The following is a 23,444-nucleotide window of genomic DNA, read 5'->3' on the forward strand; positions in this document are numbered from 1 at the left end:
TACTCAGGCACCCTGTTCCCAGACAGCTAGCCATTCCCACTCCAGGGCTAGAGTGGGACTCCTCAGCTTCTGGCCCACAGCCCTCTTATAAGGGCCAGCTGGGCCCTAATTGAGCTGGCCACAGCTGTGGCTGCTTCCCCACAGCTTCCCACAGCTGTTCTCACTCCATTTCCCAGTCACAGCCCTCTCCAGGGCAGCTTTTAACCCCTGTTCTGTGGGAGTGGGGCCCCACTAGAGGGGACTGTTCTGAAGAGGACTGTGTTTATTGTTTTCCATGTCCGCTGAAAGTAGGCAAGAAGTAATGAGCTTAGTCTGCAGCAAGGGAGATTTAGGTTAGATATTAGGGAAAACTTTCAAGCTATCAGGATAGTTAAGTACCGGAATGGGCTTCCAAGGGAGGCTTTGGAATCCCCATTGTTTTTAATAAATGATTAGAAAAACACCTGAAAAGTTGGTCTTGCCTCATGTCCTACATTTCTATGATTCTATGATTATCTTCAGTAACAAAGATTCTGTAAGTGGAACTTAATTAACAATTAATTAACAATTAATTCTGATGACCATATGCAAGCCAGAAGGGAATCCAGCTTCCTCTCAAAAAACTGTGTTCGCCTTTTAGTCCTAACAAGAGTTGAAATAGGCTAAAAATAAAAACAATTAAAAGACAAGCAAATGTAATTTAACTAGGAAAGTAATGAATTCAAACAGGATGCATATTTGTTGAGTAAGATGTTGCCATTTTTTGCATAGTTGATTTTCTCATCATAAACTACACTTTACAAATACATGTCATAATGGCTGAATGTTATGAAATTCACACTTAGAACAGACACTTCATTTTACATAATGGCTTGTTTCTTCTTGGCCTTTTGGCCAGGTTTTCCTGTAGTGTCAGCTTTATATTTGTTGTTTCCTTTACAAAGGATTGTATCCTGTCCATGTAGGGAAGTGAACTCAGTGACCTATTAGATCTTTCAGATTTCTAACCAACTATAAATGAAAAATGCCCCATCACTAGGTGAGGTTAAATATGAGTGAGCATGCCTTAAAATTGCATTTGTTACTATTTATTGATTTATGTCATATGTTCAATATTATTTAAACATCATTTTTATAAGTTTGTGCCCTAATAATTTTTATGATTTATTAATTATGATAGTATTTTTATAAATCCCTTACAAATGTATGCCCCAAATCCACAGTTGAAGCCAAGTAGATGGCTCCTTGTGTCTGCAAGGATTGGATCAAGACCTTAATACATTTCATGCTAACCTGCTTAGTGATTTCTATGATGTTAACCATTTATTTCTCTTCTCATTCGCAGATTGTAGCTTTACGTGAACAAAATGCACACATTCAAAGGAAAATGGCATCTGGAGAAGGGCCTGCTGAATCAGAACATATTGAAGGAATGGAGCCAGGGCAAAAGGTTCATGAAAAGGTATAAAACAATAGTTTTTTTTTTCCCAGTAAGTCAAGGTAAAGAGAAATATTGAAACTAAAACTAACATAATAATCAGATTCAGATACTGGGCCCAGTTCTGGTCCATCAAGCAAACCCAGGTTGTTGGACCATAGCTGTAGAAAGTCCCCACCAGATGCCAGAGAAGGCTGGCACATCCCAGAACATGAACAGAACACTTGGGCCTCCTCCAGTGTGACTTTTATGTAGTCCTATCTGGAAATTAAAGTTTTTCCCTATAAGTGGAAACTCGGGGAAGGACAATGATGGTAAAGTACACCATGAATCACTCTCTACTGGAAATTCCAGAAGACTCCATTAAAATCATTAAATGGGTCTCTGGGAGAACCAGTAGATCTATGAACTAATAAATCAATAGACCCATTGCTCTGTTCCAAAATCTCATTTTTTCCTGCAGCTAATAGGAAGAAATGTGTAAAATGTCTGTGGAGCTTCTCCTACTTCAGACTTTCTTTTGGAATGCTTGCCTTACTTTCCACTTTCAAACCTTCCCTTATTACTTTCAAATGATGCACACTATCACCCCAAAAAACTACTAAATAATACCAATAGTGCTTAGCACTGTCTCGTGTTTTACATGTTCAAAATGCTTTATAAACAGTAAATTAATTCCCATGACATGCATGGGAAGTCAGTAGGTATGCATTACTGTCCTCATGTCTCAGATGGAGAAATTGGTGCAGTTAAAGTGAGTGTTTTGCCCAGTGCCCCACAGGTGGCTTATATGAAAGCCAGTTTAGATCTTACGTTCTCGGTCCTTTGCTCAGGCCACCGGTGCTTGCCTCTCTCTGATGCTAAGTGAAGTCTTCTCAAAATTCTGTTTATTAAATAGAGATTGATATTTAAAAGGAACTCATCAAATCTCCATTTTTGTGATTGTCCACAGGACTTAGACGTCTAGACACCTAATTGTGGTTGCAAGTATTAGTCTTAGAAAAATTAGAGGCTGCTTGTCAATATAAGGACTGCAGTCTTAAGGCATATTTGAATTCACTATCTAATGACTGGCTGAGTTGAGTCCTCAAAGCCCTATGACAGTTCCCACAGCAACTGTAATTCCTTTGTAGACCGTGAAATACAATTTCACATAATAGTTTCTGATAAACACATACTATAGTCCATTATTATTCCAATTATTCATTATTGTTTCGTAATTATAATTACATGAGAGGATCTCACCCTGTAAGTTGTAATGCCTAGTTGAGTTACAAGCAGATTTCTGTAGGATTATGAGACTATCATCATTCCTCAGTAACACCAGTAGTGCCCCAGAGGAGGTTCCTGGGAACCTGTCCTTGATAATTCTATCGCTAAATTGAAGGGAAGTTTGTGGTGATTTGAGTTCCCTGCTTCTGGTGGAATTCACCCCTCTATGCAATCTGTGTCTGAGAACACACATTTCTGGGCCTCGTAAACACAGTTGTGAAGAGTACATTTTTTTCCTTTGCACCAAGCATTACTAATTTTCAAAATAATTTCTGAGGGACATCCTAGGACTCCTCTAAAAGATATTTATCCTCCTCTGATCCCCGTCCATATCAATTATGCAAACTGAAGACCATGCTAGTCTATCCATTTACAAAGAACAAGGTATAAGATTTTGCAGTTTGTGCACACTATATAAGATTATCTACCTAAAAGTTATGGTTATGAGAAAATATTTTTGTTTAAATGGAAAACAGATGAATCGTTCCTCTGCTTTTTTGAAAGTACAGCTGGTGCGGTGCATAGGATATTGCACAGGAGGAGGGTGGGAGGCAGAGTTTGTCGTAAGCCTGTTCTGGTATTGTTGGTACATCATTATTGACTGTATACTGACCAGAGGTTCCTTTCCGTGCATCAGGCTTGCCTGTGCTCAACTGTCAGGACTGGCTGGACTGCGCTAAAGTCAAACATATCCTGGCTTGCTAAGCAGCTGGATCCCCCAGTCACCTGTCTCTATACTCCTGCTCGTCTTCCTCATCCACCTCCTCCTCCTCACTGTTCATGTTGGGAGCCTGTGACTTGGGCTCCTCTATTCACTCTTGAGGTTGTGGGGGAATCTCTGGCAAGGATGGCATGCCACTTTTTATAAAAGCAGGAGGTCTGCGGCTCCACACAAGATCGATTGTTGGCCTCCACTGCCTTCTGGTCCACCTGCCACAGCTTCTGGGCTTTCACACGGCACTGCTGCTGATGCCTCTTGTAGCCCTTCTCCTCCCGAGCAATCTGCTAGTAGATGTCAATGTTTCTACAGCTGGGTCTACACAGCCTCTTCTCCCCACACTCCCAGGAGATCCAACACCTCCTATGTACTCCAGGCTGGAGCGCCTCTGCAGTGTGTAGTCAGCATGGTCCGCTGGGCAATTGCACACAACAGTGTAGAGCTGCTAGGTGTGCTTGCCAAGCCGGCAACCAGGAAAAGGAATTTCAAAAATGTGCAGTGCTTGAAAGGGGAGGGGAGGCTTCCTGTACACCTGGGCTCTAGGCAGTGGAGTTCACAACAGTGACCAGAGCAGTCCCTATGGGACATTGTGGGACAATTCCTGGAGGCCAGCAACAGTCAATATGAGTAACGTACCATCTATGCTGATGGACTACATCGACCTAACTACATCAACCTTGACTCTACACTTCTTGGGGAGGTGGTGTTATTAAGTCAGTGTAGCTGGGCCATTACGTAGGTGGGAGTTAAATTTAAGTGTAGACGCATCCACAGCTAGGTCAATGTAAGCTGCCTTGTGTCACCCTAACTGTGTAGTGTGGACCAGGCCTTAGTGAGACCACAACTGGAATACTGTGTCCAGTTCTCATGTCCACACTTTAAAAAGGATGTTGAAATATTGGAAAGGATTCAGAAAAGACCTACAAGAATGATTTGAGGTCTGGAAAACATGTCTTATACTGAGAGCCTTAAGAAGCTCAATCTATTTAGTTTATCCAGAAGAAGGTTTAGGTTTATCCAATTACAGTCTACAGGTACCTATTTGGGAAATAGATTTCTGATAGTAGATGATCTTGGGAGACAGGCCAGTCCTTGCCTACAGACAACCCCCCAACCTGAAGCAAATACTCACCAACAACCACATACCACATAACAGAACCACTAACCCAGGAACCTATCCTTGCAACAAAGCCCGTTGCCAACTGTGCCCACATATCTATTCAGGGGACACCATCACAGGGCCTAATAACATCAGCCACACTATCAGAGGCTCGTTCACCTGCACATCCACCAATGTGATATATGCCATCATGTGCCAGCAATGCCCCTCTGCCATGTACATTGGTCAAACTGGACAGTCTCTACGTAAAAGAATAAATGGACACAAATCAGATGTCAAGAATTATAACATTCATAAACCAGTCGGAGAACACTTCAATCTCTCTGGTCACGCAATCAGAGACATGAAGGTCGCTATCTTACAACAAAAAAACTTCAAATCCAGAGTCCAGCGAGAAACTGCTGAATTAGAATTCATTTGCAAATTGGATACTATTAATTTAGGCTTAAATAGAGACTGGGAGTGGCTAAGTCATTATGCAAGGTAGCCTATTTCCCCTTGTTTTTTCCTCCCCCCCCCCCCAGACGTTCTGGTTAAACTTGGATTTATGCTGGAAGTGGCCCACCTTGATTGTCATGCACAGTGTGGGGAGAGTGGTCAGTTTGGATGAGCTATTGCCAGCAGGAGAGTGAGTTTGTGGGGGGGGGGGGCGAGAAAACCTGGATTTGTGCTGGAAATGGCCCACCTTGATTATCATGCACATTGTAGGGGGAGTGGTCACTTCAGATGAGCTATTACCAGCAGGAGAGTGAGTTTGTGTGTGTATGGGGGTGGGGGAGTGAGAAAACCTGGATTTGTGCTGGAAATGGCCCACTTTGATTTTCATGCAGGTTGTAAGGAGAGTGGTCACTTTGGATAGGCTATTACCAGCAGGAGAGTGAGTTTGTGTGTGTGGTTTTTGGAGGGGGGTGAGGGGGTGAGAGAACCTGGATTTCTGCAGGAAATGGCCCACCTTGATTATCATACACATTGTGAAGACAGTGGTCACTTTGGATGGGCTATTACCAGCAAGAGAGTGAGTTTGTCTGTGGGGGGGCGGAGGGTGAGAAAACCTGGATTTGTGCTGGAAATGGCCCAACTTGATGATCACTTTAGATAAGCTATTACCAGCAGGAGAGTGGGGTGGGAGGAGGTATTGTTTCATGGTGTCTGTGTATATAATGTCTTCTGCAATTTCCACAGTATGCATCCGATGAAGTGAGCTGTAGCTCACGAAAGCTCATGCTCAAATAAATTGGTTAGTCTCTAAGGTGCCACAAGTCCTCCTTTTCTTTTTGCTAATCTAATAGAAAAAGACATAACTAGCTCCACTGGTTGGTAGCTCAAGCTAGACATATTCAGACTAGAAACATATTTTAACAGTGAGGGCAATTAACCTCTGGAGCAACTTACCCAAAGATGTGCTGAATTCTCCATCACTTGACATTTTTAAAGCAAGATTGGATATTTTTCTAAAAGATATATAATAGCTCAAGCAGAAGTAACAGGCTTGATGTAAAGTGCATGAGATTCTTTGGCTTGTGTTCTGTATGAGGTCAGACTACATGACCATTATGGTCACTTCTGGCCTGAAAGTCTATAAATCTATATACTCCTACTCAATAAATAGCCAAACTATGATTTTCAAGTTTTGTAGGCAATGGGTATTATAACTAGGGCTGTCAAGCAATTAAAAAAATTAATTGCACTGTTAAACAATAATAGAATACATTTATTCAAATATTTTTTGATATTTTCTACATTTTCAAATATATTGATTTCAGTTATAACACAAAATACAAAAAGTACTTTAGATTTATTTTTATTACAAATATTTACACTGTAAAAAAACAAAATAAATAGTATTTTTCAATTCCCCCATTACAAGTACAGTAGTGCAATCTCTTTATCATGAAAGTTGAACTTACAAATGTAGAATTATGTAGAAAAAAGTGCTTCATTCAAAAATAAAACAATGTAAACCTTTAGAGCCTACAAGTCCACTCAGTCCTATTTCATGTTCAGCGAATCACTCAGACAAACAAGTTTGTTTACATTTGCAGGAGATAATGCTGCCTGCTTCTTGTTTACAATGTCACCTGAAAGTGAGAACTGGTGTTCGCATGGCACTGCCATCACAGGATATTTATGAGCCAGATGTGCTAAAGATTCATCTGTCCCTTCATGCTTCAACCACCATTCCAGAGGACATGTGTCCATGATGATGATAGGTTCTGCTCAATAATGATCCAAAACACTGCGGACCAATTCATGTTCATTTTCATCATCTGAGTCAAATGCCACCAGCAGAAGGTTGATTTTCTTTTTTGGTGGTTCAGGTTCTGTAGTTTCCGTATTGGAGTGTTGCTCTTTTAAGACATCTGAAAGCATGCTCCACACCTCATCCCTCTCAGGTTTTGGAAGGCACTTCAGATTCTTAAATCTTGGGTTGAGTGCTGTATCTATCTTTAGAAATCTCACATTAGTACCTTCTTTGCGTTTTGTTAAATCTGCAGTGAAAGTGTTCTTAAGATGAACAACGTGCTTGGTCATCATCCGAGACTGCTATAACATGAAATATATGGCAGAATGTGGGTAAAATAGAGCAGGAAGCATGCAATTCTCTTCCCCCCCACGAGGAGTTCAGTCACAAATTTAATTAAAGCATTATTTTTTTTAATGCGCATCATCAGCATGGAACCTCTGGAATGGTGGCCGAAACATGAAGGGGCATACGAATATTTACCATATCTGGCACGTAAATACCTTGCAATGCAGGCTACAAAAGTGACATGTGAACGTCTGTTCTCACTTTCAGATGACATTGTAAATAAGAAGCAGGCATCATTATCTCCAGTAAATGTAAACAAATGTGTTTGTCTTAGCAGTTGGCCGAACAAGAAGTAGGACTGAGTGGACTTGTAGGCGCTAAAGTTTTACGTTGCTTTATTATTGAATGCAGTTATGTAACAAAAAAAAATCTACATTTGTAAGTTGCACTTTCATGACAAAGAGATTTCACTACAGTACTTGTATGAGGTGAATTGAAAAATAATGTTTCTTTTGTTTATCGTTTTTACAGTGTAAATATTTGTAATAAAAAGAATAATATAAAGTGAGCACTGGACACTTGGTATTCTGTGTTGTAATTGAAGTCAATATATTTAAAAATGTAGAAAAACATCTAAAAATATTTTTAAAATTTCAATTGAGATTCGATTATTTAACAGAGCGATTAATCGCAATTAATTTTTTTATCACGACTAATTTTTTTGAGTTAATCGCATGAGTTAACTGCGATTTATCAACAGCCCTAATTATAATTATTCAGAGCAGTTGGTCCTTAGGATGGGACTTAGAAGTATTTTAGTTATCCTTTATCATAGATCCAGCCACCACAGCAGTTGGCAAGAATAACAATTAAATAAATATTTTGAAGCTTAACATGAATACTGGATTGCTTGACATAAAAACAAAGGAAAAACACTTAGGGATATAGTTGGAATTTTGTGTAATCAGATTACAAATATAGGAACATGTATAGTATGGTGCAGGGATCAGCAACCTTTGGCAAGCAGCGTGTCAGGAAAGCTGCTGGCGGGCCGGGCCAGTTTGTTTACCTGCAACGTCCGCAGGTTCATCCGATCGCAGCTCCCACTATCCGAGGTTCACCGTTCCAGGACAATGGGGGCTGCGGAAAGTGGCGCGGGCTGAGGGATATGCTGGCCGCTGCTTCCCACAGCCCCCATTGGCCTGGAACAGTGAACCATGGCCAGTGGGAGCTGCAATTGATCGAACCAGCGGATGCTGCAGATAAGCAAACCATCCCGGCCTGCCAGCGGCTTTCCCTGACGGGTCACGTGCCAAAGGTTGCGGATCCTTGGTATAGTGCATGATTTTCAACTGCAGAACAACCTGTGGAGTAACAGTAACTGGCTGTAACAGTAGTTTTACAAGAGTATAAAACACTCTATCTGTCCTATTTACTGACAACTAGATCTGCAATTCATATGCGTTAAGCCCAAACTGATTCTGGAAAACTTCAAAGTGCAACAAGAGATCAATGCCTAACTTGCAGAACTAACAAAGGAAGAACATTTTGAAATGGTGAAGATGCACTTCATTGATAGAAGAGCGTGTGCTTGTCGACATAATTAGTTCACCTCAACGAGAGACGGAAGCTATGGTGGTGGGAGAGCGGTTCTCGCCAATATAGCATGGTGTAGAATCATAGAATCATAGAATATTAGGGTTGTAAGTGACCTCAGGAGGTCATCTAGTCCAACCCCCTGCTCAAAGCAGGACTAACACAAACTAAATCATCCCAGCCAAGGCTTAGTCAAGCCAGGCCTTAAAAACTTCTAAAGATGGAGATTCCACCACCTCCCTAGGTAATCCATTCCAGTGCTTCACCACCCTCCGAGTGAAATAGTGTTTCCTAATATCCAGTCTAGACCTCCCCACTGCAACTCGAGACCATTGCTTTTTCTTCTGTCATCTGCCACCACTGAGAACAGCCTAGCTCCATCCTCTTTGGAACCCCCCTTCAGGTAATTGAAAGCTGCTACCAAATTCCCCCTCACTCTTCTCTTTTGCAGACTAAATAACCACAGTTCCCTCAGCCTCTCCTCGTATGTCATGTGCCCCAGCCCTCTAATCATTTTTGTTGCCTTCCGCTGGACTCTCTCCAATTTGTTCACATCCCTTCTGTAGTGGGGGGACCAAAAGTGGATGCAGTACTCCAGATGTGGCCTCAGTAGTGCCGAATAGAGGGGAATAAATCACTTCCCTCAATCTGCTGGCAATGCTCCTACTAATACAGTCCACTATAGAATCATAGAGTATCAGGGTTGGAAGGGAACTCAGGAGGTCATCTAGTCCAATCCCCTGCTCAAAGCAGGACCAATCCCCAACTAAATCATCCCAGCCAGGGCTTTGTCAAGCCTGACCTTAAAAACTTCTACAGAAGGAGATTCCACCACCACCCTAGGTAACACATTCCAGTGTTTCACCACCCTCCTAGTGAAAAAGTTTTTCCTAATATCCAACCTAAACCTCCCCCACTGCAACTTGAGACCATTACTCCTCGTTCTATCATCTGCTACCACTGAGAACAGTCTAGATCCATCCTCTTTGGAACCCCCTTTCAGGTAGTTGAAAGCAGCTGTCAAATCCCCCCTCATTCTTCTCTTCCACAGACTAAACAATCCCAGATCCCTCAGCCTCTCCTCATAACTCATGTGTTCCAGGCCCCGAATAATTTTTGTTGCCCTCCACTGGACGCTTTCGAGTTTTTTCATGTCCTTCTTGTAGTGTGGGACCCAAAACTGGACACAGTACTCCAGATGAGGCCTCACCAATGTCGAATAGAGGGGAACGATCACGTCCCTCGATCTGCTGGCAATGCCCCTACTTATACATCCCCAAATGCCATTGGCCTTCTTGGCAACAAGGGCACACTGTTAACTCATATCCAGCTTCTCATCCACTGTAACCCCTAGGTCGTTTTCTGCAGAACTGCTGCCTAGCCATTCGGTCCCTAGTTTGTAGCAGTGCATGGGATTCTTCTGTACTAAGTGCAGGACTCTACACTTGTCCTTGTTGAACCTCATCAGATTTCTTTTTGGCCCAATCCTCTAATTTGTCTAGGGCCCTCTGTATCCTATCCCTACCCTCCAGCTTATCTACCTCTCCTCCCAGTTTAGTGTCATCTGCAAACTTGCTGAGGGTGCAATCCACACCATCCTCTGGATCTTAATGAAGATATTGAACAAAACCGGCCCAAGGACTGACCTCTGGGGCTCTCCACTTGATACTGGCTGCCAACTAGACATGGAGCCATTGATCACTACCCGTTGAGCCCGACAATGTAGCCAGCTTTCTATTCACCTTATAGTCCATTCATCCAGCCCATACTTCTTTAACTTGCTGACATGAATACTGTGGGAGACCGTGTCAAAAGCTTTGCTAAAGTCAAGGAACAACATGTCCACTGCTTTCCCCTCATCCACAGAGCCAGTTATCTCGCCATAGAAGGCAATTAGATGAGTCAGGCATGACCTGCCCTTGGTGAATCCATGCTGACTGTTCCTGATCACTTTCCTCTCCTCTAAGTGCTTCAGAATTGATTCCTTGAGGACCTGCTCCATGATTTTTCCAGGGACTGAGCTGAGGCTGACTGGCCTGTAGTTCCCAGGATCCTCCTTCTTCCCTTTTTTAAAGATGGGCACTGCATTAGCCTTTTTCCAGTCGTCCGGGACCTCCCCCGATCTCCATGAGTTTTCAAAGATAATGGCCAATGGCTCTGCAATCACATCCGCCAACTCCTTGGATGCAGCGCATCCGGCCCCATGGACTTATGGTCGTCCAGCTTTTCTAAATAATCCCGAACCACTTCTTTCTCCACAGAGGGCTGGTCACCTCCTCCCCATGCTGTGCTGCCCAGTGCAGTAGTCTGGGAGCTGACCTTGTTCGTGAAGACAGAGGCAAAAAAAGCATTGAGTACTTCAGCTTTTTCCATATCCTCTGTCACTAGGTTGCCTCCCTCATTCCCACACTTCCCTTGACTTTCTTCTTGTTGCTAACATACCTGAAGAAACCCTTCTTGTTACTCTTAACACCTCTTGCTAGCTGCAACTCCAGGTGTGATTTGGCCTTCCTGATTTCACTCCTGCATGCCCGAGCAATATTTTTATACTCTTCCCTGGTCATTTGTCCAATCTTCCACTTCTTGTAAGCTTCTTTTTTGTGTTTAAGATCAGCAAGGATTTCACTGTTAAGCCAAGCTGGTCGCCTGCCATATTTACTATTCTTTCTACATATCGGGATGGTTTGTCCCTGTAACCTCAATAAGGATTCTTTAAAATACAGCCAGCTCTCCTGGACTCCTTTCCCCCTCGTGTTATTCTCCCAGGGGATCCTGCCCATCAGTTCCCTGAGGTTGTCAAAGTCTGCTTTTCTGAAGTCCAGGGTCCATATTCTACTGCTCTCCTTTCTTCCCTGTGTCAGGATCCTGAACTCGACCATCTGATGGTCACTGCCTCCCAGGTTCCCAACCACTTTTGCTTCCCCTACTAATTCTTCCCAGTTTGTGAGCAGCAGGTCAAGAAGAGCTCTGCCTCTAGTTGGTTCCTCCAGCACTTGCACCAGGAAATTGTCCCCTACACTTTCCAAAAACTTCCTGGATTGTCTGTGCACCACTGTGTTGCTCTCCCAGCAGATATCAGGGTGATTGAAGTCTCCCATGAGAACCAGGGCCTGTGATCTAGTAACTTCTGTCAGTTGCCGGAAGAAAGCCTCGTCCACCTCATCCCCCTGGTCTGGTGGTCTATAGCAGACTCCCACCACAGCATCACCCTTGTTGCTCACACTTCTAAACTTAATCCAGAGACTCTCAGGTTTTTCTGCAGTTTCATACCAGAGCTCTGAGCAGTCATACTGCTCCCTTACATACAATGCCACGCCCCCACCTTTTCTGCCCTGCCTGTCCTTCCTGAACAGTTTTTTTCCATCCATGACAGTACTCCAGTCACGTGAGTTATCCCACCAAGTCTCTGTTATTCCAACTCACTATGCCATTGGCCTTCTTGGCAACAAGGGCACGCTGATGACTCATATCCAGCTTCTCATCCACTGTAATCCCCAGGTCCTTTTGTGCAGAACTGCTGCTTAGACAAGTCGGTCCCCAGCCTGTAGCTGTGCATGGGATTCTTCCTTCCTAAGTGCAGAACCTCATCAGATGGTCCTTGTTGAACCTCATCAGATTTCTTTTGGCCCAATCCTCCAGTTTGTTTAGGTCACTCTGGACCCTATCCCTACCCTCCATCATATCTACCTCTCCCCCCCAGGTTAGTGTCATCTGCAAACTTGATGAGGTGCAATTAATCCCATCATCCAGAGCATTGATAAAGTTGTTGAACAAAACCAGCCCCAGAACCGACCCCTGGGGCACTCTGCTTGATACTGGCTGCCAACTAGACAATGAGCCATTGCTCACTACCCGTTAAGCCCAACAATCTAGCCAGCTTTCTATCCACCTTATAGTCCATTCATCCAATCCACACTTTTTTAATTTGCTGTTCTCCCGCTGACATAGCGTTGTGCACACGAGTGCTTATGTTGGCGTAAATTATGTCGCTCAGTGGGATGGTTTATTCACACCACTGAGTGACATAAATTGCCAACATAAGATTCCTGAAGGGAAACAAGCTATTCTAGTATAATCACAGTTATACCAGTATAGCTGAATGCACACTAGGGACTTGTACAACTATTACTACAGTGGTATAGTTAAAGCACTATAGCTTCTTTATGTAGACAAGCGCTATTCACCTGAGATAAACAGTATGCCAGCTTTTTCAGAGCAAATCAGTGTTGTAGATAATTTTTGTATTCACTGAACAACTATGGACAAATGCTTACTCAAACTATATCTGGTGTTCACATTTAATTTACGTTGAGGAGTAGAACTTTTCCCTTTAGCCAGACATCCCCACATTTCAGCAGTTTAATCAGCGGCAAATAACGTCTGCATTTCCAAATCAGTGAGAAAACTGTTCAGCTGCTGTGGACTCTTATACCTTATTCCAAGTACATTAATCCTAGTAAAAAAAACATGTTCTTTCATAGCAGTGGGAATAAAATATGTTTTGCCAAAACAAACTCAAGGAGTGTACTAACAATGCTCTCAGTGTTTGTATATCAAATAAAATTAAAAGGAATTTTTTTGGATTAATATAATGAATTCAAGAGCTTTCTTTAACATGTTGACAGCAGCATCTGCCTTATTTTTGGACTTTCCTAACATCACTTGTGTTGCTCCTGGCTACCACATGGTTTTGATTCCACATTGGGATTCTACAGCTTGGAAAACTACATTAAGGTCATGTTTACACTAGCACTTATGTCAACAAAAGTTTTGTCGTTCAGGACTGTGAATAAAACACCACCCTCAGTGACATACGTTTTGCTGGCATAAGTGCTTGTGTGCACAACGCTGTGTCAGTGGGAGACTCACTCTCCCACCAACATGACTACCGCCACTCGTTGAGCTGCTTTTATTATATCAACAGGAGAGCTCTCTCCCATTGGCATAATGTGGCTACACTAGCTGCACAGCTGTAAGCTTGTAAGTGTAGACATGGCCTAAGAATTCTTTGTCTCCAAATTTTAGTCAGCCAACTTATTTCATATCTGCTCCTTTGCTGTGTGTTGCCAGCTATGGTGTTTTGACTTCAGCTAGCAGCATAACAGAATAGCAGAGAATGGAGTGAAAGCAGGGCATATGGAGTCCTTATCTGGAGGACAAGAAGAGCAGTTCATGAAGGGGACATATAGGGAGTTACCACTGACCTTCAAGGGTTGATTGTAACTTGGAGAAAGTTTGCTTCGAGGTGTTTTGTCATTATTTTGCTATTTATTGAGTGCAATCAGTACGCTTGATGTATAAAACATAGTGGGAGGCATGAACCTTGCCTCAAAGAGTTCACATTCTAAATTAGACAGATAATACACTTCAGACACAAAATAGAGTTGATAATCAGATGGAGGGTTCGTCTCAAAGCAGTGCAGATGTCTTTTTGAATTTTAAAATTAACTACTTCCTTTGGTGGATTAATACTGGTAAGCTTCATTGAAGAAGTATGTGTCTGAGGAGGATTTAAATGACGAGACTGATTGTTTGGCACACATGTAGAGGTAAGGAGTTCCAAGTGTAAAGGAAGAAGGCTACAGAAGCCCAACCAATAATTCTTGGCCAGTCCTCAAAATTCTACCTTAAAGAATCTTTCGTAAGATATCGTGTGTGTGTTTTGGTGAGGGGTAGGGACTATGTGTGTATGTATAGTGCATATTTGATGGTGTGGTTATGGAGGTTTTTATTGGCAAGAGATTGGGATGGACGTATTACTCGCAAGTGGCGCATTCACTATATAGATAAACTTTTCAGTCAAATCCCTTTTGTTTCCCAAGAAATCAACTCTTTCCCCCATCTCTTTCCCCTTCCCCTATCCCACAGAAATCTATATATACTGTATACCCCACACCCCAGTAAAATAATGTCTCTTTCTTACTATCTGGGCTAGGGAGCCTGGAGTTTAGATTTCAAACTAAATGATGGCTAACAGCTTGGATAGCTGAGCTTGACTAGATGATATGGTGCAAGAGAGAGGCCTCAAGCTTATTATTACTCTTGCTGAGCTGGTGAGACTACTAGAGAGGAGCAGTTGGTCAGAGCAGGTAGGTTTTGTTGCTTGTGGGACTTTGTTTTGTGAGTTGAGCAGCTCTTGCTTTGGGGAATCAGAAGGTGCTGTTCTATCGCTTCTGAATAAGCTTTCAGAAATGACTTCAACACACAGCCAGTAGTAAGAGGGGGAGAAGTACTCTGGTGAAGGTAAGCAGTCTGGGAGTGGGATGGAATGGTCTGGTCCAGTAGCTCAAAGATGGGATCAGCAATGAGGGAAAATGCCCATCTATCAAGCAACCCATTTTATTTCTGAAAGGAGCATTTAGGAGCATAGTAAGGCGGAAGCTCACAGGCATCAGAAGGAAAAACAGCAGATTGGAGCTGAGAGGTGGACAGAGGTAGTTACCTGAAGCCTTGAAGGTGAGAATAAAAAACTTGAGCTTAATATAGAAGGTGAGAGGAAAATAAAGGAGTGTTTGAAGAGAGAAGTGAAAGAGAGTATTGAGAAAGGAAGATGATTTTAGCAACAGTGTTTGTGATCTTGAAAGAAAAGAAAAGGTTCAGCTAGAAGAAGGTTCATTTGTCAGAATGTGAAATAGATTATTGAAGTTGTGAGAGAATTCTTAGAAACTGGAGAGAGGAGGAGAACTGTTGCTGAATGCGGTTCCAGTACAGTGAAGACAGAAGGCCTCCATTCATAAGGAGGCAAACAGTCTCCAAGAAGTGTTTGAGACACATCAGGTATAGTGCTACTATTTTGGGTTATAGTCTTTTTCAATGTTCTGTTTTATACTGTGATTTACTGGTTCTGCTCTTATTGTTTTTATCCACAGTACAGTTATCACTTCCATTTGGGCTACTATATTGGCTATACTTTGCAGCTGTTCATCTGGATTAACATTATATACTTCTTTTTAGATCTATCTTTCTTGTGCTTCAGATAGTCAGGCTGATTAAGGACTCAAGCATTCCGTACTACAATTAGAATGGCGGTTATACAATGGTCTTGAAAAGATGGTGTGATGGTAAAGCACAAGGGTGGGAGTCAGGAGACTTGTGTTCTATTCCATCTTTGCCACAGACTTCCAGTATGATTTTGTGTAAGTCTCCTAGGCTCAATTTTTTAAAAATGAGCTCTAATTTTGGGCTTCCTAATTTGGACACCTAGGGCCTGACTTTTAGAGGTGCTGAGAGCCCACAGCTCCAGTTGAATTCAGTGGGACTTGCAGATGCTCATTCTCAGTACCCCTGACAAACAAAAATAAAAACAAAGTAGGTATATCCATTTGGGCACCCAAAAATTGAAATACCCACAAATACGTGCAGGGCTTTGGCGCGGAGCCTGGAGCTGGAACGCAGAGCAATGGAGCTGCAGGTTTTTGCCTGGAGCTGGAGCGGAACCAGAGCACAGAAAACCTTGACTGCTCCACTGCTCCAGTTTTTTTTTTTCATTTTCAATCCAAAATGAATGATATTTAGCAAGAAAGTCCTTAAGGTGCCAAAAAGTTTCAGATTGTATAACGACTGATATTAGCATCTACTTTACCACTTTACAAATGATATTTAGCAAGAAAGTCCTAAAGGTGCCAAAAAGTTTCAGATTGTATAACAATTGATATTAACATCTACTTTACCACTTTTATTCTCGCTTCTGCCAAAATCAAGATTTAATGTACAGATACAAAATTACAAAGTTTTTTGGAGATATGTTTTATTAAAGAATCAGATAATTATCAGACATCCGGCAACACTGCTGACTGCTCCCACCCTTGTGCCAAGGTTAGGCAAGTACGTGCTCGCATAGGTTAGTTAGATAGATAGATTAGTATGTGTTGATACTTCTTTTGTAAGCGTTGATCAACAAGACGCGCTGAGTGCTGCGATTACGGAAAAGTGCGATGCAAGACGCAACATTTAAGATATCACAAACAGGAATATTGAAAAAAAATAATGTTTTTGTTTATTGATATATTAAGATATCCCAAGAGATATTAACCAATTAAGCTCATTTCTCACACAGGCTGCCGTTACCGGTACATTTGTTCATTTGTACATGCTCTCGTATCACTCTGGTGGACTTATTTTATGTCATCTGTTCAACGGTCTTTTGGTAGCATTGTTTGTAATTTTAAATTTACTGAAAAAGTCGCGTGCAGCAGGCATATAAATATACAGTAAACATTTTTGCATAAATTAGGAGTGATTTTTGTGATATATCCAGAGTGATTGGAAAATGTCCAACACAACTTTGGGGGTGAATCCTTAGGTCATTTTAAGAAAAAACATTTCTGTGAACATGTGTCCTAAAATTCTTCCTAAGGGAACTACAATCCCTTCAAGGAGGTGATGAAAAGTTAATTTCTGATTAATATCTCAAAACCGTTTTAATATAAAGTAATGAAATTATGTCTGTGTCTTAGAGTTAGTATGTGCTACCATATTACATTATCCAAAATTATTTAAACCATAGGTGCCCTGAACTGGTGGTTGGTCATTTTTATTTCATATTTCAAGAAAGGCTTGTTGTCGACTGCCCCTGGCTACGAGCGGTAATATTATGTTCCCTAATAAGTTAATAATTATGGTTATTGTTTATTATTACATTTAAAATTTATGGTTCCAAAGTTGAAAAATAAGTAATAAGTAAAATTGTTTGTATCATTCTAAGCATCTAAGCAGATTAAAATTTTTAAACAGTTTTCTCGGAAACGGTTAATTATACAAAATAAATTAAGAGTACCATTTTAATGCATGTTTTAGCATTAAATCATATTTCAGGGTCATATCTGTTAAATAGTCGAAGATTTAAAAAATATTAAATAAAATTGGCCCAGTCCCCCCAGTTCACAATGCCTGTAGTTGAAATAATTTTATCTGAATGATGTTGTATGATAGAACATTGGAAATAAACTTTAACGGGAAAGCAGATTAAAATTGCAAGCACAGTCCCTTTAGTAAAGAGAGCAAATTTTCGGAAATGTGTTTTTCCTACATCAGGCTGGAAACATTATACAAGATAGAACCTCTTTTTTGCTCTATCTTGTATAATCTATTCAAGCTGATGAAGCAAAAACATATTTCTGAAAATTTGTCCAGAAAATCCAAAATAAATTTGAAGTACCTTAAGTGGTTAAGATATCACAAGCAGGTACATTATAAAAAAATGTAATGCTTTTGTTCATTGTTTTTCGAAGTTCATAACAAGAAACATTTGGATGCCGTAGCAGCACAAGAAGATTTGGCCATGGCTTCAACAAAAAAATCAAATCTTCTCCCAATGATTGATAGCTGATTTATGGGAAAGGATCTCAATGACGTCTTTACTTTTGAATTTGAAAAGCCCAAATTTGGGCTTTTGGGAAAAGCAAAGAAGAAATCGGCAATGTGCAAGGTGGAAAAGGAAGTGAATGGTGAGCTCAAACCATGCAGCTTCAAGACAAGTGAAGCAAGTGCCATGAAAAGTTTCAACCTTTGGCGGCATGTAAAACGTAACCATCCTGAAAACTATGCGGCTCTGGTTACAAAAAAGGACCAGGAAGATGAGGCAAAACAGAAAGCTGATGTGGCTAAACGACGTTCATCTGGCTCTTTGAAAACTCCTGGAGAAAAGATTTTTTGCGGAGCTTCATCTGAAAAGAAACCCAAAATTGAGCAAACAAAACTTGACTCATATTTGAAGTCCTCAAAGGTTACAGTCACCATGGATACCAATACTTTCTGTGAAGGGCTGATGGAAATGGTTTGCTTGAGTTCAACACCGCTCACTACCTTCAGGCTAAAGAACAAAGAATTCCAAAAAATTGCAGGTGAAATGGGTCGGCAGCTTGACGTTTCGATGGGGCACGATGCGGTTCATCATTTAGTTGTCAGCACAGCGGAGTCTGGTCGTGAAGAGCTCAAGAAAGCTTTGGAGCAAAAATTATGCTACCTAAAAATGGATGCAGCAACCCGTGGAAACAGAAATTTCCTTGCAATCAATGCTCAGTACTACAAAGAAGGAAAAGATAAAGCTGTGGTAAAAATCTTGGACATAATTGACACTGAAGGGCATCACAATTCTTCGTACATGAAAAGTCAAGTAAAAGCTATTTTAGAAAAATTTGGGATCAATGAAATGCAAGTGCTGAGCATATGCATTGACAATGCAGCAAACATGATGTGTGCTGTCAAAAATTTCAGCGAGGACAATGAAACCATTTCTACCTCTGAGAACAGGGATGTGAACAGAACTGAAGCTATTTTGCCTGATGAAGGAACTAAAGGAATGGATGAAATCGAACTCAACATGGATGCTGCTGCGCAATGGGTTAATGACCCTACCCTCATACTTCCAACATGGCTTCATGAGGACCACTCAAAAGTCCAGCTGATGTGGTGTGGTATTCACACTATTCAGTTGGCAATCTGGGATGGACTGAACAAAGAACATGCGAAGAAATTTCTGGCAAAAATTCCACAAGTCATTGTCAAACTACGAACCGCAAGTATTCAAAGTGTTCTGCTTGATCTACATGGGGTAACTCAATCATTGGATACTGTGACTCGCTGGGGTTCAATATTTGTGATGATTGATCAGCTTCTCATTTTTCAATCTTACTGTGAACAAGTGGCTGCTGCTGGAACAAGAGAACTCAAGTTAACAAAAGCTGAATGGGATGAAGTGAAGAACCTGCGAGACCTCTTTGCAAAGCCAAACCAAACAACAGTGAATCTTCAAGCTGTCGATGTAACCCTGGGAGTTTTAATGAAGGAATGGCGAAAACTGTCAAAATTCTTGCAAGAAAATGGTGGACAAATTGCAGAAGGAATTCTATCTTCCATGCAGAAACTCAACAAGAAGCTTTTTGACAATATTAATTTCCTTGCTGGAGTTTATGTTGAACCACGATATCAGATTCTTCTTCCCTCAAGGGAAATACCAAAGGCAAAGGAAGGGCTCCTTGATATTGCTCAACGACTCAGAAAACAAAATCTGTTGCTACATTTGAACTCAGTGAAAGAGGTTGAAGAAAACGAAACACAACAAAAGGAGTCATCAACAATCAAATTTGCGGTTTCGGAAAGTTCACATCCTTCAGAAATAGCAGGCTGTTCTCAAACTTCCGTCTCCACTCTGTACTTGTTCGAGCATCCATCCCTGGGATGTCTTCAGTCATCACAGGGAAATGGAGATAATTCAAGCACCAATTCTTCAGAAGATGACGCCTTCAAAAAGGAATTGGATAAACAAGAAAGACGCCGGCGAGTTTCTGCGATTCATAATTGTAATGAAGCATTATTTGAGAGAAACTTTTGGGAAGATTGTGAGGCGATGGAGTCTATTAGTAGGCTAAAAGTTAAGTCTGTTTTTGAGGCCATTCACAGCTACCCACACTGCATTCAGGCTGCCTATAGAATTGCTTCGCGCAAGCCAACAATTCAAGCTAGTGTAGAGCGACTGTTTTCAGTTTTAAAGTTAATTTTAAATGATTTGCGGCAGGCTATGAAATACGACTTGATTTCTGCAATAATTTTTTACAGAATTAATTATGAATGATTCTAGTTTGTATCATTGTTGATGACATTTAAATTGTTTTAAAAGTCTGAATAAAAATAATGTTTTTTCAAAATTACAGTATGCACTTTTTTATGTAGTTAAAAATTAATTTGAGTTGGAGTGCGGAGCGGAGTTGGAGCGGAGCTGGAGCAGTCACTATTGGTGCCGGAGCGGAGCTGGAGTGGAGCAATTCAAAAATTTGATTGCTCCAAATCCCTGAATACGTGACACTTTGAAAACTTGGGCATTAACTTCTCTGTGCTTCATATTCACCATAGTTCCTTCCTGTAAAATGGGGTTTATTAATCTATGTCACATGGAGCTTGTGAGGTTTGTTTAATTAATGCTTGTAACATGCTTTGTGGTTCTTAGCTTGTGCTATATAAGTAAAATTCATCATTATTATTTATTTTCCCCTTGATTTCCTAAACGGCTCCTGCTATGTTCTTATTAAGGAAGAGTGTCATTGTACACTCCTCTGAGTGTATTGATCAGTCTGTTTTAAAGCTATAATTGTGTGATCTTTACTATTTGTGTAGCAACCATCTCACAAGGTTCATTGCTGAAAGCTAAATATCTGTCATGTATGCTTTATCCTGTTTGTGATTGCTTTATTGATCAAGGGCTGGATTTTTCCTTTTTAAAAAAAAAAACATACTGTGGCCTTGGCCCAAAGCAGTGGGCGGTGTTATCAGAATTTTTTTTTCTGATTTAGGAGTTAATTTGCTCTATTGTGATGAAAGCAGTGAAGTAATGTTTAACACCTCATTTGGTGGCACATTTTCTAATTCTCCTATGCCTTCTTTTCACAAAACGGATGTTTTCATTAGGACTCTCTAATATATGTTTTCCTTCAAACAGACAGGGCAGTGGCCATTAATTTAGTCCACCACTTTGACCACACTAGTAACTATCAACTTTGTTATTTTGTGAGGCAATATTAAATTTTACCTTTGCCAATTTCATCCTACACTTAGGGTACGTCTTCACTACCCGCTGAGGCGGCGTAGTGAAGATCTATCGGGGATCTATTTATCGCGTCTCGTCTAGACGCCATAAATTGATTCCCAAATCGATGCCTGTACTCCACCTTGGCAGGAGGAGTAAGCGGAGTCGATGGGGAGTCGCCGTGGTCAACTCGCTGCTGTGAGGACGGCCAGGTAACTCGAACTAAGATCCTTCGACTTCAGCTACGTGAATAGCGTAGCGGAAGTTGTATATCTTAGTTCAACACCCCACCACTAGTGTAGCCCAGGCCTTAGTCTAAAGAGAGGTGATTGGCATAATATGACCTCATCTGATAGTATTTATTTCATTTCCCTTCAGATTCCTGTACTGAATAATTAAGATTGGTTCCTTTGTTCTATGATGACCTGGGAAGTATGTCTCTTTTGGCTTTCCTTGTAAGTTCTGTTGGTGATGTTCTGACTTTTTTGATCACTCTTCAGGTAGAAGGGATCATCTGTGTAACTACCATTGCTGAGGGTAATTTGTGTTTTTTCTTAAGACTAAGGCCAACATTTTCAAACTCCAGTGCCTAAAATTAGTTATTTTAGGGACATTTTCCCCAAATCTTCTGGAATGTTTTACCTTCCCACCCTACCCCTCTGCTTCATTTTTTACATTTGCACACTGGATAGAAGTATGAGTCTCAAATATGTGATAGGTTTTTTAATGAGTTCTGCTTCTGAGCACATCATTACTTCCACAATAAATGTTTGGGAACTCCTCTGCAGAAGGCAAGCACAATGTAAGATACACACTGAAGAGGATGATTGTTACACCTCAGCAGTCATAGTCAGCAGTTCTCTGAAAGGCTGACCTAAATGGCACTTTCACTCTCATTTTAAATGGCAGTAACTACCACCTTTTTTGAGGATAATCAACTATGGAGGAAGAGTTTTGCTTAATTGAATAGTGCAATCCTGTTGCCCTGGGTCAAGATGTTACCCCTGAAGGATGGGGAATGGAGGCAGGACATTCTTGGGCTCAGTCAGCTAGAGCCAGATGTTCCTAGTATGAGTCACAGATCTCTAGCCTCCCTGATCTACTGTAGCAACAGTAGTTTAGAGATCATGCCCCATGCTCCTTATTGCTGCGCTGCCTTTTCCCCTCCTGTTATTTCTTTGTTCCAGTCTGAATCCCTCTATTTTTCCTTAGTGAAAACTAAACCTAGGATGTGTATTGCCAGAGATGGACTGTGAGCCTACCACCTGCACTGGCACATTGAACAGTCACTAAACATTCACTGCCCTAGGTAGCACCTTTTTGGTTATGACAGTACAGCAGACTGTTTTCCTAACTGAAACTCCCCAGCTGTTTGGAGTGGTGCTGGTGACACATTCCTGAAAATTGACACAACTGGCAAACGTTACAGCTCCCTCCTGGTCAGCAGTATCTTTATTTCCATTGTTACTAGATTGTCATTTACAGCCATGTTCCTCCACCACCAAAAAATCCTCAGGAACTACAAGTGGGTATTCTGTAACCATAGAAGGTAGAAGAGTTAAAGAATTCATGAAGTTCACTAGAGACATTGTTTTACCAATCTACTTAATTTTAAAGCCCCTCAGAGACTATGTTAATGGGTGTTAGTATAAAACCCTAGGATTAGAAAATGTTTCTACGAAACTGCTCATCTACGATCCAGCTCTCAGATCTGGTGGTAATGTGTGGCTATTAGTGATTTATTTCTGTTTAATTTCATGTATGACTGAATTTCCTTGACCTTTTTTCTCATATTATTTTATAGTACTATATGATTTTAGTGTACGTTCTCATCCATGATATATAACAATGCATATTTCTTTAATATTTTATTTCATAATTTTGGTGAATCTTTTAAATTTGAAACAATTTGGTTAAAATTATTTACAGTATTTTATTCATTTCAAAAGGCCGTGCCATTTACTTTGCTATCCAGTACTTCTCTGCTTTCTCTTCAGTTGAGAAGTCACAAAACCCAGAGGCCAAGCTTTGGAATATGCTATTCTAGCAGCAACATCTGGCTGTTTGGCAGTCTCTCTTAGGCAGTAGTTTTTTCTGCTTTGGAGATGCTTCTGGGTTTGTCATATATGTCAACAGCAAAAGGGCTGCCAGGGCTTTCGTCACATATTATTTCCTTTTCTTTGGCCTGCTTTTTCACAACTGCATCACATTGTTGACTCATATTCAATTTATGATCCAGTATAACCCCCAGTTTCTTTTCAACAATACTAC

At 41.1% G+C, this 23,444-nt stretch overlaps 1 protein-coding gene across 7 annotated transcripts in view; it reads left to right on the forward strand.

The window, feature by feature from the left end:
- The window catches only part of PPFIA2 (PTPRF interacting protein alpha 2), a 617,960-nt gene that overhangs the window by 448,713 nt on the left and 145,803 nt on the right, over positions 1–23,444 (forward strand). For all 7 annotated transcript variants that reach the window (XM_074941964.1, XM_074941966.1, XM_074941963.1 and 4 more), the window contains one exon: positions 1,325–1,441. In XM_074941964.1, the coding sequence (XP_074798065.1) occupies positions 1,325–1,441 (117 nt within the window). The remainder of the gene's footprint in view (positions 1–1,324; positions 1,442–23,444) is intronic.

Source organism: Natator depressus, chromosome 1 (genome assembly GCF_965152275.1).
Source record: "Natator depressus isolate rNatDep1 chromosome 1, rNatDep2.hap1, whole genome shotgun sequence".
In the NCBI taxonomy this organism is placed as follows: domain Eukaryota; kingdom Metazoa; phylum Chordata; order Testudines; family Cheloniidae; genus Natator; species Natator depressus.